General features: G+C 50.0%; 1 protein-coding gene across 1 annotated transcript in view; it reads right to left on the bottom strand.

The window, feature by feature from the left end:
- Window positions 1-15,196, bottom strand: part of PHKA2 (phosphorylase kinase regulatory subunit alpha 2) — an 82,129-nt gene that overhangs the window by 830 nt on the left and 66,103 nt on the right. The window contains exons 20-32 of the mRNA XM_007469325.1: window positions 13,161-13,249; window positions 12,029-12,162; window positions 11,464-11,620; window positions 10,210-10,289; window positions 9,938-10,016; window positions 9,708-9,837; window positions 9,022-9,123; window positions 6,339-6,457; window positions 5,553-5,582; window positions 4,282-4,335; window positions 2,327-2,497; window positions 732-785; window positions 10-63 (exon numbers count right to left, since the gene is read on the bottom strand). Of these exons, the coding sequence (XP_007469387.1) occupies window positions 10-63; window positions 732-785; window positions 2,327-2,497; window positions 4,282-4,335; window positions 5,553-5,582; window positions 6,339-6,457; window positions 9,022-9,123; window positions 9,708-9,837; window positions 9,938-10,016; window positions 10,210-10,289; window positions 11,464-11,620; window positions 12,029-12,162; window positions 13,161-13,249 (1,253 nt within the window). The remainder of the gene's footprint in view (window positions 1-9; window positions 64-731; window positions 786-2,326; window positions 2,498-4,281; window positions 4,336-5,552; window positions 5,583-6,338; window positions 6,458-9,021; window positions 9,124-9,707; window positions 9,838-9,937; window positions 10,017-10,209; window positions 10,290-11,463; window positions 11,621-12,028; window positions 12,163-13,160; window positions 13,250-15,196) is intronic.

Below are 15,196 nucleotides of genomic sequence, written 5' to 3'. Positions count from 1 at the left end.
CTGCGGCACTCGGTTCAGCACCGACTCAACGTGGACAGCAAACTTGATCTCCTGTGGGGTCATCTGCCAAAGGGACCAGCAGGGGGTCACGAGTGAACGGAGCACAGACACAGTCCTGTCACCCACGCTGCCCACAGCACCCAGTGGCTCAGCGTAAACGCTGCCTCCTTTCCGGCCACTTTGCTAATTCTGCCCACAGGAATCCTCTGGAGCAGGAAGCTCTGCCCTGGGCGTCAGTCAGCCTTGTCCTAGCATTAGTCACCTATCCCGCTGGACTGCGACTTCCAGGGGCAGGGCCATTGCTTATTTCTCTTTCTTCATTATTCCTTGTGGCGCATAGCATGCATGGTGCCTTGGGTGGTGTAAAAACTAAAAGATCAATTTTTTAAAAGAATGAAGGGGGGAAAGAAACCAGGGAAGATGACTGTTCTCTGCCGTGGGTCCAATAAGCATGGCGAGCAACTTTGCTCTTCTCTTAAGAGAGTTTTCAGAAACAAATCTAAAGATGTCAGTAGTCCAGACATGCTCCTTCTGAGGGGAAAGAGAAAAGATGATGCAACAAATGGGGGAGAAAAAAACTTTGCAAAACTTGAGGGTTAAGTGTCTAGAGAGATCGGATCTACAAATGCCCTGTCTGTATGTAACAAGCTTGAAAGAAGGGTGAGTGGTCAGAGTCCAAGAAATAAAGCACTTAGTGAAAACTCACGGCGTTCGGGTTTTTCCCATCCTACCTCTCGCGTCGTTGAGGATGGGAGCACATAACCGTCGATGGACAGACCGTGACACTGGAGGCAGAACACGTATTTCACATTTCAGTCAGATTCCAGAACGTGATTAAAAACGGCGCACACACACTCAAGTCGCTCTGCCCTGGAAGCCAGCACGAGGACCGGCACACGCCAGACTGTCGGAGTTATTTTTAGAGGGCTTGTTCTCACTGCCCACAGGCTGTGTTTTTCGATGGAACCAGCAGGCATCGTTCAGATCTCACCCGAACAACGCCCCAGGGAGCTGCCGGGTCCTCCTCTGTGGGAGCTCCGAGTTTCACTTGGCAACCCGGCCCTGGCGGCTGAGAGGCCCCCTTTGGTGCCAGATAAAGGGAGATGTACATGTTTCCTGCTGGCGAAGTGATACTTCTATGCCTTTGCAGGCAGCTATTTTTGAGATTGCTATAATAAGCACCAATCACAAAAGACTAGAGCACATGCACGCACACGCACACCCGTGTATATAAATAACCAGCGCTGGCTCAATACAAAATGCTGCTTTTTCATAATAAAAGCATCTTGGTATGAAGCTGGTGGAAGCCCGGCCCCAGGAACAGTTCTGGGCTCACAGGCTGCCTCCTGACTCCCTGTGCCCTGGAGACAGCAGCTGCACCGCCTCCGTCCCAGGTGGACTGAGGATGCAGCGGCAGCAAACGCTCCTTCCTCCTGACAAGAGGCCTCTTCGGGCCCTGCCCCCACGTGGGGACCGGAGTTCAGCTGTGAGGACAAGGACCCCTCTGACCTCTCCATGCCCAGCTCCACGAGGAGGACCTCACGGGGGACATAACGCAGCCGAATGGGGCCGTGGCTTCGGGAAGGGGCTGCAGTACGGGGTCTTAGGGATGCCTCTCCTCTCCTCGCCTCTTCTACTGTGAAATGAGCTAACAAAAATAGTTTAGGGAAAAACTCGGTCCTGCCTGTGGTTCTTGGTTTGCACAGAAGCTTCTCATGGAGGCAGACAGTCCCTCTGGTGGGGCCCAGGGAGACACCGGGACGCTCTGAGGCTGATGTGGGAGCGAGACAGGAGGTGGGGTGCAGGGACCAAGGGGCATGGCTCCTGCGGCTGTTCTGGGTCAGCCGGGTTGTGGCGTTTCATCCAGAGCGTTCCCTGCCTTCTCTGGTTCTTGCCTACCTTCTGACTTTTCTGCGTTCCTAAAATACGTCAAAGGTGGCCCCCCACAACCTGGGCTGCCACCTTATCTATCTTGTTGGGTTTCCAGCCAGTGTTTCTCAGCCAGTGGCAGTTTGCCACCCAGAGGACACTCGGCAATGTCTGGGGACATTTTGGTTGTCACACTGGGGGAGGGGGTGCTACCAGCATCTAGGGGGTGGAGACCAGGGATGTCGCTTAACATCCCACAATGCACAGGGCAGCCCCGGAAGTGAGAATTACCCAGCCCCAAATGTCAGTGGTGCCGAGGGGGGAGAAACCCCGCTCTAGGCCGTGAGCTACCTAAGGTTGGGGGTTATGCGCCTGTTCTGCAGCCGCCTGCTACCTGTAGGTCCCAGCACGCCTCAGCACCAGTGCCTATGGAATGCAGCACAGTGGCCAAGCTCACCTTCTGAAGGATCTTCCACACCTTCTGGTAAAATCCCACGGGGACCCTGTTGATGGCCCCGTCCAGCCTTCTCCTGCGCAGCCACTGGCCCTGCCGCTCCCCCCAGCCGATGTGATGCCCACCTGAGTCTGACGATGACGTGCCCGTGGGTGAGGATGGGGTGCTGGACCTCTGCAAGACAGAAAAGGCGCGGCCTTCAGAAGCCTCACAGCCGGCACCCCATGGCAGTGCTGGTCACCGAGAGGGCGGCTCCGTAAACCAGTCAACACCACCAGCTGGATTCACTCCTTCCTGCCCTGGTTCGTTTACTAAGCTCCTTCTGTGCACTCTTCCCAGCCCCCAAGAGGTGGTACAGCATAAGAAGCCCCTGACCCAACGGAGAGGCCGAGCAGGTCAGGGGGCGGGCTCTGGGGGGGCTGCGAATCCCGACTCCACATCGGCTGCTCCAGTCTCTAACTTGCCGCGAGCGCGCTCAGCCTCATCTGAGCAGCGGGGCCCAGGTGCGCACCCCGAGTGCAGATGCGGGAAACCCTGGGAGCACGCCCGGCCGTGGGGTCGGCAGGCACTGCTGCTGGAGGGCTTGGGGAGGCCTCGGACCTGGAGGAGGTGACTCCTCAGGCGCCGCAGCCCACGGAGACCAACGCCACAGTGACCGCTTTCCTCCTGTGGTGCCGCAGAGAGCGGTGGTCACTCCCCTGCGGTGCAGCTGCCACGAGAACACAACACAGCGCAGGGCAAGGCTCTGGAGCCCTGGAAGGAGGGAAGGCTGGAACCCACGTTTGTGGCGGGGCCTCAGAGGCTATGGTATTTCCACCTTCCTTTTCAATCGCTTTCTACTTTGCCTGTTCTCAGCACGGCGCTTTATCCTAATTTGGGGCGATGACCACCTCCGAGCCGGGAGCCTTTGCTGAAGCAGGAGGGGTATCACCTCCTTCCCACCTCCTCCCCGAGGCTGGATTTATTCCGGCCTCCACGAGGGAAGCGCTGGGGCAGGGCCAGCAGTTTTGCTTCTGCCTCGGGAGCCGCAGGCCCGCCCACGACTGCGGAGGCAGCTCTGAGAGGCTCCCGGTGGGGCCTGAGACCAGGCCTGAAAGCGGTTCCCTCAGCGGCGGCCTCCCTGCGGCAAAGCTCACACCTGCATTCTTCCCGCGGATGGATTCTCAGCCCTGGGCCTCTGGGTCGGGGAAGGGATAACCATCATCCTTACACATTATCTTTGTTCTGGACTATCTGGCACTTTCGTTTCTCAGTGTGCAACGTCAAATTTAAAGGTTTAAAAATGCAATCCCAATGTTAAGCAGGCCAGCAGGGCAGGAGTCTTCTTGGAGCGCATTGAGACTTCATCGGATCTTATTTTGAAAAGGCTGTTAGGCTGGGTTATTCCATTGGGCTCATTACTGCCATTTAAATACGGCAACAATTAGATACAAATAAAAGTAATTACAGCCACACTCATCAATGACTCAGCTGGTTTTCTGCCTCTAGTTTCGCAAGGATTCAGACTCGCCTCTGCAATGAGAACACTTCCTAGCCTTCCATCTCAGCTGCGGCCTCAAGCCAAGCGGGGGGGTGTGGGGGGGGCATTCTGCATACAAAGTGCCAATCAGCACGTGCTGGCAGTGGCTCACCCCTGTGACTCAACAGAAAGGCACATAACCACTGCCTCGAAAGTTCCAGAAGCTCCTGGGAATTGGTGAGAAAAGTGCTCCTCAGTCACACCCCACCGGGGAGCATAAGCAGAGAGCACAAGATGGAAAAACAGCTCAGTTCCACAGGTTCTCGGCTTTCTTTCTAGCCTCTACTCATAATCATAGTCAAGTGGAAACACTTAAACCTGTTGACATCTTCGGGAGTTAGGGAGGTGGTGGGAGCACGAGAAGGGCAACGAGAGGATTCAGACACCATAAACGAGAAGGAGGTGGCGAAGGGGACAATGGCTGGGACACACTGTTTACCACAGACTTGGAGGAGTGTGCGCTGCCGGATGGGGCCTGGCTCACAGAAAAGAGCTACAAAACAAAGAGAGTCCACTCAGTCATGTGCAATGACACCAAAGGATGCACGCAGAGAGAAGGAACATAGAACAGCCTCAGAAACAGCCAAGGAAGGAAGAGGCAGAGGATGCGGGTGGCCAGAAGTTCTCACTCACCCCCCTAGGCAGATGGCCTGCAGCGCAGCGGGCAGAGCTCTGGGCTCGCGCAATAGAGGTCCCGGGAAATGCTTTCCCTGAGTGTGGAGTATTCCCGTATCTAGTCAGATGTGGAGGGTGCCTCATCAAGTTAGCACACGACTTATTTTCCAAACTCCCAGCCATGAAATGCTAATCTTTTATGTTAATTTTGGAAAGAGGATAATATACTTCTTTGATGTAAGTGGCCAAATACAAAACTTGTACTGGCTAACTGAATCTAAACCCATCAAAGAAAAAAGGTGATCATTTTGTCCCCATAATATGTAAGGACGGCACTAAATGGAGACGGAAGGAACCACCCATATTCAGCCACAGTCAGCTGCCATCGGGATGTAGGTACCAAGAGGGACAGTGCCACCTAGTGGTGGGCACAGGAAGACGTTTGGAAAATCTGTTCCTTACTTGGAAAGAGCATGAATTCGAATGAGACAGCATGGACGTTTTTCCCTGGGACAACACAGAGAATCCGCGTGTCAGTATGTGACTCCTCTGAGCTCTCTCACAGAGACATTAAATCATTAGGAAAGGGACTCTGATCTTCTGGATGGAGGAGGCGAAGGAAGTATGTCACAAGGGTGACATAAAAGAACAGTATCCTTACATTTTTTTTCCCTTCCAGGGTTAAATTCCCCCAGGCAATCTAGGGACAGGAAGTAGCAGTATTCTTTCTACTGCTATAATCAATGACCACAATCTACCTGTCCCTATTTCTTCCCTTTTTCTGAACAGAAACTCCTGCCGAGGCAGAACCCGGGACCCTCTTTCACATAGCCTCCTGTAAAATCCAAGAGTTTGATACATGGATTTGTTTAAAGGCGCAGGGCAAGGTCATTTCTCTTGCTTTCAAGTCCAGTGCTCTGCCTGTCCCCAGGGCTGCCTCCCACAGCCTGCAGAGTCCCCTCCACCCAAGCATGTTGGGTGGGCAGAACCGTTCTCCACGCACTCAGACTCTGTACTCACAGCCTTGCTTTCCCCATTCAAGCCAGAAAGAACATGAAGCACAGTAAAGGAGGAAACAAGACAAAGATGTTTCACCTGTTCATCAGCACTAACTCGCCTAGTCATCTGAAAGTAAAAATACATCAGAAAATGAACAAAAACCAGTTGCAAATCAAGGATGCCTTACGACTTCTATCACCCTCTAGATTATCCAAGGAAGCGTTGCTCCAGCTGCAGGGTGTGACCCTCAGTGCCTCACAGACTCAATCTACTGTGTCGTCATTTGAAATGGAGAAGAAAATCCGAGTGCGTCTCTCTCTCACTGCAGGTCATGGTCAGAAGGAAAGAAACTATTTCCTACTGTAGATCACTGTCAAGTCCTACCACAGTAACCGGCACATTAGGACTGAAAGGCTGTTGACTTGCAGTCCTGTGGGATCAGTTGAGAAGGAACTTACTGTGAATTAAATAAAGGTGAGCACAAAAGAGACACCTGTGGATGGTGGAAAATAAAGGTATCTCTGTTTCACTTGAAGGACACATTTGATGGAGAGATGATTCAGTTACCTTTTGCGCGACTCTACTTTTTAAATGGCTGTGATCCATTTGAATGACTAGTTCTCGGGCAACAGGCAAACACGGGGAAGGGTATTTTCCAGAATGCTCGCATAACACCTTAACGTTAAGGACGAGCATGTGTTGGGTGCACGTGAGTGGCTCTGGGATGTCTGGGTACAGGGTGTGTTCAGATTCCAGGATAGAAGGGATGGCACATCCTTTACAAAGCAGGCTGTACCCTGCATGCCTTGGGTTTCTATCACTTTCTGAGTTGAGCCCAGATAGGAAGACCACTTCTTTCCTGGCGCCGAGAGCTCTTCTTACCTGTTTCATCTCACTCCTCAGCCTGTTGATGCCACTCCTCTCGGTTTTGGTGACTCCAGTATGTCCCACCTCATGGATGGAGATGGCAGGGCTGGATGTGGAGGAATGGATAGGCCGCACTGGGGGGGAAACACACACATGGTTCTTAGAAACGATATTTTGTCCACCCTGAGAGGAATACATGCATGTGCTTATTTTTTTTAATTAATTAATTATTTTATTTTATTTTATTTATTTTGTTTTTGGCTGCGTTGGGTCTTCATTGTTGCGCGTGGGCTTTTCTCTGGTTGTGGTGAGTGGGGGCTACTCTTCGTTGCGGTGTGCAGGCTTCTCATTGCAGTGGCTTCTCGTTGCAGAGCACGGGCTCTAGGCGCGCAGCCTTCAGAAGTTGTGGCTCACGGGGTCTAGAGCGCAGGCTCAGTAGTTGTGGCACATGGGCCACATGTGCGATCTTCATGGACAAGGGATTGAACCCGTGTCCCCTGCACTGGCAGGCGGATTCTTAACCACTGCGCCACCAGGGAAGCCCGCATATGCTTATTTTTATCCGTGTCTCTCTCCCACTTGACCATGCACCCCATTAGAGGTGGCCGTGTCTGCCCTGGCCAGCACTCTGTTTCCAGCACCTGGGGCAGCGCCTGCTACACAGCACAGGCTCAATATGTGTTTGAGTGGATGGGTGACAGAGTGAACATCACTTAAGCAGCATGCAGAAAACACTGAGTGGCCAGGAAACCCTTCAATGATTTGGATATGTTTTTTAAAATAATTTTTTACTTCTCCAAATGCACCCCCTTCCTTGCAGAAAACTGAGACCACCTAATTAAGGTCCAGCCTTGGGGCCGGAGAGGGAAGTCCTGGGAGAACAAACCGACCAAAGGCTGGAGGTGGCGAAGACACACAGAAGGGGCAGGGAGGATCCGTCACCTGGCTCTACTCTGCTGCCTGCCCTGCCCCGCCCCCACTAACCGGTTCTCTGCGGTGTGCTCACAATGATCATTCTTAAAGGCACGTGTGACCATGTCACTGTCCACCTGGAATCCTTCTTGAGGTTAAAGCCTCACAGGGGCACACAAAGCCCTACCGACTTGAGCCCACCCGCCCCTCTTAGCTGTCCCCTCCAGGCCAGCCACTCAGCACTGGGCATTGCACAGGCGGCTCTCCTGGCCTGCCTGCTCCCCTCTGCCAGGTGCGTCCTCTCCTTCTGCAGGCCCGACTCTAAGGTCACTTCCTCGGGCAGCATCCTCTGCGTGCCCTGCCTTCCCACCCACCCCACCCCCGAAGCCATGGGAGTAGGGCACTGCCCAGAGGACTAGAGACAAATAAGGAGCCAAAGGACAGCACAGAGGGAGGACCCACAAAGGAGACACGATGATTAGCCAGAGAGGGAGGAGGGACACCGGGAGAGTGGAAAACGGAACCCAAAGGGGTCTGGGAAGCTACAGTGGGGCCTGTATAGAGTGGGCATTAGCTGAAAATACTCATCTCTGACATCTCAGGATGTAATAAAAATCCTAAGACTATTTGAGTTTCCTGATTTATAAAAACTGAACAATTACAAAGGACAATTAACAAATAATGCTGTAGGCAAAAAGACAGGACCTCTTCTGGCCTTGCTTGCAATTAGACATATTTATGGTTTCAAGTGACATTACTCTCTGTTCCTACTTTCATAAGCTTCTATAGCTTTGTATCTAATAACAATTTTTAGTAATTATCTGTGTCAAACCACATACATTATTTTGATGAGCAGAACATATTAAATATTAATCTTATATATTTACATTTCAAGGACTGTGCATTTGAAAGACTGAAAATTACTTTTGGAAAAGGATTGTGACCATTCCTCAGGAAAGGAGAAAACCCACCAAAACACACCTGATCGCTCGACGCCGGTTTTGTTTGCCTGCTGGTGCCCACTCTAAAGAAAAGATCCGAAGTACCCAATGTCCTTATTAAATAAAAAGAATGACAGCCCACACTGCATTTCTTTGGCTTGATGAAATAAATTCACAGATGTGTCTGCAAATCATTTCACCTTTTTATGAGGAGGGTAAATGATAATTGCTTCAATTATAATTAGGGAGCATTTGAGAACAGAATTCCACCAGGACTTGGGCGATTATATTTCCTAGCACTGCAAACAGGGTTCCGGTACAGATAAAAAGTGAGAGAGAGCAAGAAGGGGACGAGGCAAACTCACTCAGCAAGAAGGTGCTGTGAGGCTGCAGAGGGCTTTTATCTGGGCCCATGAAGGGTGAAGGGGGTCTAACTGAAAACCAACCCACACTAAAGGTGGGGCCCTCAGGTGCTGGGAAAAGACAGCCCTTGCATGCTGACACCTTGGTCACCTCACCTGCTCCTAACCCCTGTGCACAAGTGACGGTGCCTGGACCAACTGCAGAAGGAGGGAGACCGCAGGCCAGGGTGTGCACCACGCCCACATGGGACCGCAGCTCTCCCAGCCAGCCGACGAGGGGTCACAAAGCCCTACAAGTCACAACCTTAAACCTAGAACTCTGTCCATCTCAGCGAAGTAGGAACCTTCTACCCAAACATTATGTCCCGAATCGCGATTGCTGATGTTGATCTGTACAGAAATGAAGCAGTTCCAGGCCACGCTGGACACGTCAGTCAAGCCCTCTCTGACCCCCTCCCCTCAGTAAGACGGGCATTTACTTACCGCTTCTTTCAACACCAAACTCTTTTCCACTTAAAATATGGTGTAGGAGATTTTTCATATCGAAAGGGCTGAGGTTCATCAGACTTTCAGAAGCTTCTTCTCCTACAAACAAACGTCGTGTAAGTGTCCCGACACAGGGCTGGTGGCAGGGGAAGGTAGAGTTGCGTGGGCGTGGGGTGTGGTGGAGACAAAGGGTACTGTGGGAGGTCTCCCTATTCAGGATTGCCTCTCTACTGCTTCAGGACTGAAAGGTACTGATCCTTGGTGATTCTAAATGCTGCTATTTAAGTTGTCTATTTTCTTAACTCAGACGCATGATTTTTCACACTGTAATAACCCCCAATGTTGGAATGCATCTTGCAGTTGATTTACATATTTAAATTGGTAGGATTTCTCCCAGCAGAGGTTTTATGAAATGGGGGGTGACATCTTACCACAAGGAGAAACAGTAAGGAACTCAGATGTCAGGAGCAGAGCAGAAGATTCTAGTGCCTCATTTTCCCTAACCTATGAAATTCAACACCCTGTGCTGGATGGTTTGGCGGAAGTTACATCTAAACGAGAGAATCTGGTGAAACCATGAGCCCACCCAAAGGCTCAGAAGCCCTGGTTCCAGAATACTTGGGCAGGGCTCCCCAGGGGCGGGTGGGTGCAGGAGCTGTGGGAGCCGCGCGTGAGAATCGCACCTGAACAGTTCAGGCTCCGCGCCAGCTCCGTGGCCATCACCTGAATGATGAGTCCAATCCGGAGTCTGAGCATCTCCACGAAGAGGCTGGGCTGTGCCCTGACATACATTGCCAGGTAAACCACAATCTCCTGACACAGACATACGTGGAGACAGGGCTTCAGAGACTGGCTGGTGGCGGAGAAGCCCCTGCTGCCCAGAGATAGCCCTGCCCCTCTGTGGCCAGCTGACCTGTGTGAGGACGGCGATGCTGATGTCCTGCCCGCTGGCTTCGTAGATGAGTTCTGTGAGCTCCTCGGGGGGAAGAGGCCTAGGAAGGAGCATCAGGACACAAACACCATGAAAGATGCCTCCTAGTCCTCTATGGAATATCCTCATTTTCCTGCTGGAAGCGCTCGAGTGACAGTGTCTATAAAAAGACTCTCTTCCTGAATGGTGGACAGCACTGATGTTTTCCCCCCAGGTACCGCCCCCAAACCTGAGGCCCCAGGTTGAAAACTTACGCAGAGATGGTCTTCTCCCGGGGTTCTGGCGGCAGGCCCACCGTGAGCTGCTTCTGGTGCGACAGCAGGTCCGTGCAGGCCTACACATTTAGGAAAAGGGTGAGGGGGAGAGAGATTAGCAAAGCCGGTGGGGAAGGATCACTGCCAATAAGATCATAAATTTACCTTTACAAACTTTATGACCCATGCTGCTATTTATTTGAAAATTCATACACAGAACCCAGACTGAGCAACCCAGCCAGAGTTGGGTCCCCGTGATCTTTGGGTCCCCAAAATGTGGCCCCAGGCCTGGCTCTGCAGGGCCTATTAGTGAGTATTTTATGCTCACCCCCTGTAGCAAACACACTGGATTCCCTGATATTCCATAAGGAGGATGAGTTGCTGTGAGTCCTAAAATACTGATGTTAAGAGTTAATGACCATATTATAGTCCTAAATTGCCCGTTTCCCCATTATTCACATATAATAAATACCATCACCTTACTAAAACAGTGAACTTGAGGACTTCCCTGGTGGCACAGTGATTAAGAATCTGCCTGCCAATGCAGGGGACACGGGTTCGAGCCCTGGGCCGGGAAGATCCCACATGCCACGGAGCAACTAAGCCCATGCGCCACAACTACTGAGCCTGCGCCGTAGAGCTCGAGAGCCACAACTACTGAGCCCACATGCCACAACTACTGAAGCCTGCGTGCCTAGAGCCCATGCTCTGCAACAAGAGAAGCCACCGCAATGAGAAGCCTGCACACCACAATGAAGAGTAGCCCCCGCTCGCCGCAACTGGAGAGAGCCCATGTGCAGCAATGAAGACCCAATGCAGCCATAAAATAAATAAATGAATGAATGAATGAATGAATGAATGGGAAAAAAAAGAACCTGAATGTCATAGAAAGCAATTCTGGCTTTTGCAGGGCCTTGGGGTTAAAATACTGATGATGATTGTATTACAGATGTGCAGAAATAAGAGAGCTCTGTTTAAGAGGGTGCCGGGCCACAGAGCATTTTCATTTTATTTCTCGGTAAACCCTTTTCTGCAGCTAAGAAGTAACAAAACTAATCAACTTGAATTTCAATTTCCTCTGCCTGTCTTCCGAGAGCAGTGGGAGGTCAGGACAGAAGGACCAGCTCCGTCTGTATATTAAACAACGCGTTTCCTTTACAAATGGAGGTGCTTGCCTCCAGCTTTCATAATAGGAAGACGGCACCGGGCTAGAGAAGACAGAGAGACACCCTTCACGTGCATGGTTGTTCTGACCTCAGCCAGGACTTCCACTTTCTTCTTGAGTAGGCCAGAGATGTAGCGGATCAGACCCCACTCCTGGTTCAAGCCGGCTTTTCCATAGAGCTCGCTGAGGAGGTTGTGAACAGTGACCCCGTGCTGTCCAGAGAGATTTGTGTCCCAGCTGGGACCCCTGTCAAGACATGGAAAACCCCAGAAGTGTGACCCAGAACGTTTCAAGGCCAGATTCTCTTGCAATAGAGCTCACTTGGCAGGGAGGGGAATGAATCTCCACGCATTCTGCCAAGTGCTTGGGGGCTTCCCAGTGCCTTTGAGTGTCACCGAGAGGGCTGCGTCGTCTTCTGTCTATTTGAAACAGAAGCCTAACATCAGGAAATGGTGAGATCCTGGCCTCACCCAGCCTTCTCATCTTGGGACGGCAACACTAGTAGGTAGAGAAGGGGATGGGAGTCTGTTCACGGTGAGTCTGGGTAGCTTGGGTGACTATGACCATGATGTGGCTTGCCGGAAGGCCAAGAAGCCTAGGACAAAGAGCAAGGAGAATAGAGAAAGCTCAACCTAGTGAAGACTACCCACTTACTTTATTACATACAGAATGTACAGAATGTCCGCTTGGTCCTGTAGGTTCGAACAGTCTTTCAGCTGCTCAGCCAGCTTCTCACAGTCTATGTTGCCGTGGTCATCTCTGGGAAACTGGAAGTCATCTTTGGGGGCCTGTCCATACAAAAGCCAAAGAGCAGGGGAGGGGGGCTGAGCATGCGAACTTCCAGAAGATCAGAAAGTGACACACCAACCTGGTCTTGGAACTCTGCTGCTGTGCTATGTTTCAGGTTTTCATTGTATCTTTTGGGGCTTTTTGTTTATACTTCTGATCGGTGAATCATTGCGTTAGTGGATGTTTGCATGAGACTGAACTGAACAGGTTAAAATATGTGTAAATTTTATTTATGTAAAGGTCAAAAAAGGCAAAACCAACCCCTGGTGTTAGAATTCATGCTAGCAGTTACCTTTTGAGTGGAGGGGGAGGAAGCGACCGGGAGGGACACAAAGGGCGCTTGTTACGCACATGGGTCTATTGGCTCAGTGATAATTCATTCAGCTCTATACTTATATTTTATATACTTTTCTCTATATATGTTAAACTTCAATAAAATGTTTTTTGAAGGCAAAACACACACGCAAAAAATGTTTTAAACAACCTAAAACTGTGGTTAGGTTAAAATAGTCTCCAACAGACACTGAATCTTTCTGATAAGATCAAAGCGAACTTTGGATAAAATAACAAAATTATGGGAACTAGTGGGGAACACCCTGGGATTTTATTCTCCAGAGGAATCTTTTTCTGGTTTTGTGCCCTGCTCCACAAGTAGCCCGGCTTTGGCTGGCTGGCACAGCTAGGACGGGGCTGGTAGTGAGCTAGCTCATTTCCTTTAATGTGACACAGATTCTGATGAGTAGACAGAACGTCAGTAGCCATCTCCTACACGCAAAATATAAAGGTTTGCATCAAATTCAGTGTGCATACTGACACAAACCAGAAGCCAGACAACTAAGTGAGTGGGTACACATCAAAACCCAGAACTTCTGATCCTGAAAGTTCTGGATACCAAGAAATGTGCTCTTTTGAGCTCAACAATTTAAAAGAGTTCTTGGGGCTACACCAGCACCAAAGAACATTACACTTTTTGAAAAAGTGATTCTAAATACTTTACCTTTTTTAGGAGTGGCTGAGGAGAATCAACAAGATTCAGCGATTTACGGTGGGCACTTAGAACTTTAGTTGGCAAAGCCATGGGAACAACTAGAAAACAAACGAATAAAGAGAAAGCTCTTCGGAGCAGGAGGAAGGATAAAATACTTCTTTTAAGAGGTACAGTGGCTACTCCCTATTCAGTACAAACCAAATAAGAAATGATTACTTACTTAGTTTCACTGATTTCGAAAAGAATTTTTCATGTGGCCACATCATGTGCTAACTCTGGAAATAAGAAGTGAGCAGGACACACACTGATCTTGCTTTAAGGAGCTGAATTCCACTTTTCTCTCTTAGAATTCAGGGAAAACTACATAGCATCTAGGACTGGAAGGAGCCTTAGAAATGATTGAGTCCAACTTCTTTTTCTTTCAGATGTGGAAACTGAGAACCAGAGAGGGTTTGTCCAGGGTTTGTCCAAGGTTTGTCCAATGACCTTGTCATTTGTCCAAGGTCACTGGCCTTCTCATAATCAAGGTGTACCAGCTTCCTGTCCATTGTGTGTTTCACTTTGCCACTGCTGGGTGTTAGTGCTTCTGTTTTTTTAACCACCTAATTAATTAATTAATTAATTTTGGGGGCTGCGCTGTGCAGCTTGCAGGATCTTATTAGTTCCCTGACCAGGGACTGAACCTGGGCCCCAGCAGTGAAAGCACCGAGTCCTAACGACAGGACCATCGGGGAATTCCCCTTTTAACCACCTTTAGATGTTATCAGTATTTATTCATTAAGCCATCTCTGTCTGCCAGGGTATGTTGTATCACCTTGGGAAAACAGGAAGCTTTCCAGGTAAAGATGAGGTATATTTAAAAGGCATTTATAGGGCTTCCCTGGTGGTGCAGTGGTTAAGAATCCACCTGCCAATGCAGGGGACATGGGTTCAAGCCCTGGTCCGGGAAGATTCCACATGCCGCAGAGCAGCTAAGCCCATGTGCCACAACTACTGAGCCTGCGCTCTACAGCCCACGAGCCACAACTACTGAGCCTGCGTGCTACAACTACTGAAGCCCATGTGCCTAGAGCCCATGCTCTGCAACAAGAGAAGCCACCACAATGAGAAGCTCACGCACCGCAATGAAGAGTAGTCCCTGCTCGCCGCAACTAGAGAAAGCACGTACGCAGCAACGAAGACCCAACACAGCCAAAAATAAAAAATAAATAAATTTAAAAATAAATAAATAAAAGGCATTTATAGACCTTCAGGTAACACTAGTGGATTAAACATAAGTTTTACTTTCTCTTAAACCCCCACTAACACTACAAAAAATAATTTAAAAAAAGGCAAATCCTAAAGAATAGGGAAGCAGGAGAGAAGACCATAGTAACATTTTGGAAGTGGGAAAGCTGAAGGGTGAAAACATTTAGTGGACACAAGGCAACCAAACCCAAGACTGCAGTGGGTAAAACCAAGAACCAGTCAGATTTATAACAGAGAATCCTCAGAAGTCTGAGGAGCTTGCTGCACCATGGACCTCTAGAACTTGGGGGTCCAGAGAGGGTAACCATACGAAGGAAGATGGAGGAGAAGGTGTGTGAGAGGCAGTGAGCTCCCTAGATGCCTTCTGCAACTCCACACAGCTTGGCAACTGCCTTGCTCACCCTGACAGAAGACTAGAAGGTCTCTCTGAAGAGGGTAAAAAAGGGGGGGTATGTGTGTCTCTGGAGGGAATGCTGACCCACATGTCTGAAGGTGTGGGTACATTCCTTGGGGGAATAAATGACTGTATAGCTCGACGCAATCAGACCCTTACAGGTTAGAAAGGAGATTGCAAAGGAGATTGCAGAACATCTCTGGGAAATCTGCCTCACCTTCACCCATAAACCCAACAGGCCCCATTTACGGGTATAGGCTTGGAGATTCTTATATGCACGAGCAGTTAACCAAGGAACACCCAGCACTGGAGGAAAGACTCTACTCTGGAAGACAGAAACCAATACAAACAGGAAAAATTGACTTGGGGGAAATGGAAACCATTTAGGGAGAAGAAAATGTAA

The sequence above is a fragment of the Lipotes vexillifer genome, unplaced genomic scaffold (genome assembly GCF_000442215.2).
Source record: "Lipotes vexillifer unplaced genomic scaffold, Lipotes_vexillifer_v1.1 scaffold1442, whole genome shotgun sequence".
Lineage (NCBI taxonomy): Eukaryota > Metazoa > Chordata > Mammalia > Artiodactyla > Lipotidae > Lipotes > Lipotes vexillifer.
Note: the sequence above shows the minus strand (reverse complement) of the source record. Positions and strands in the feature narration are given on the sequence as shown.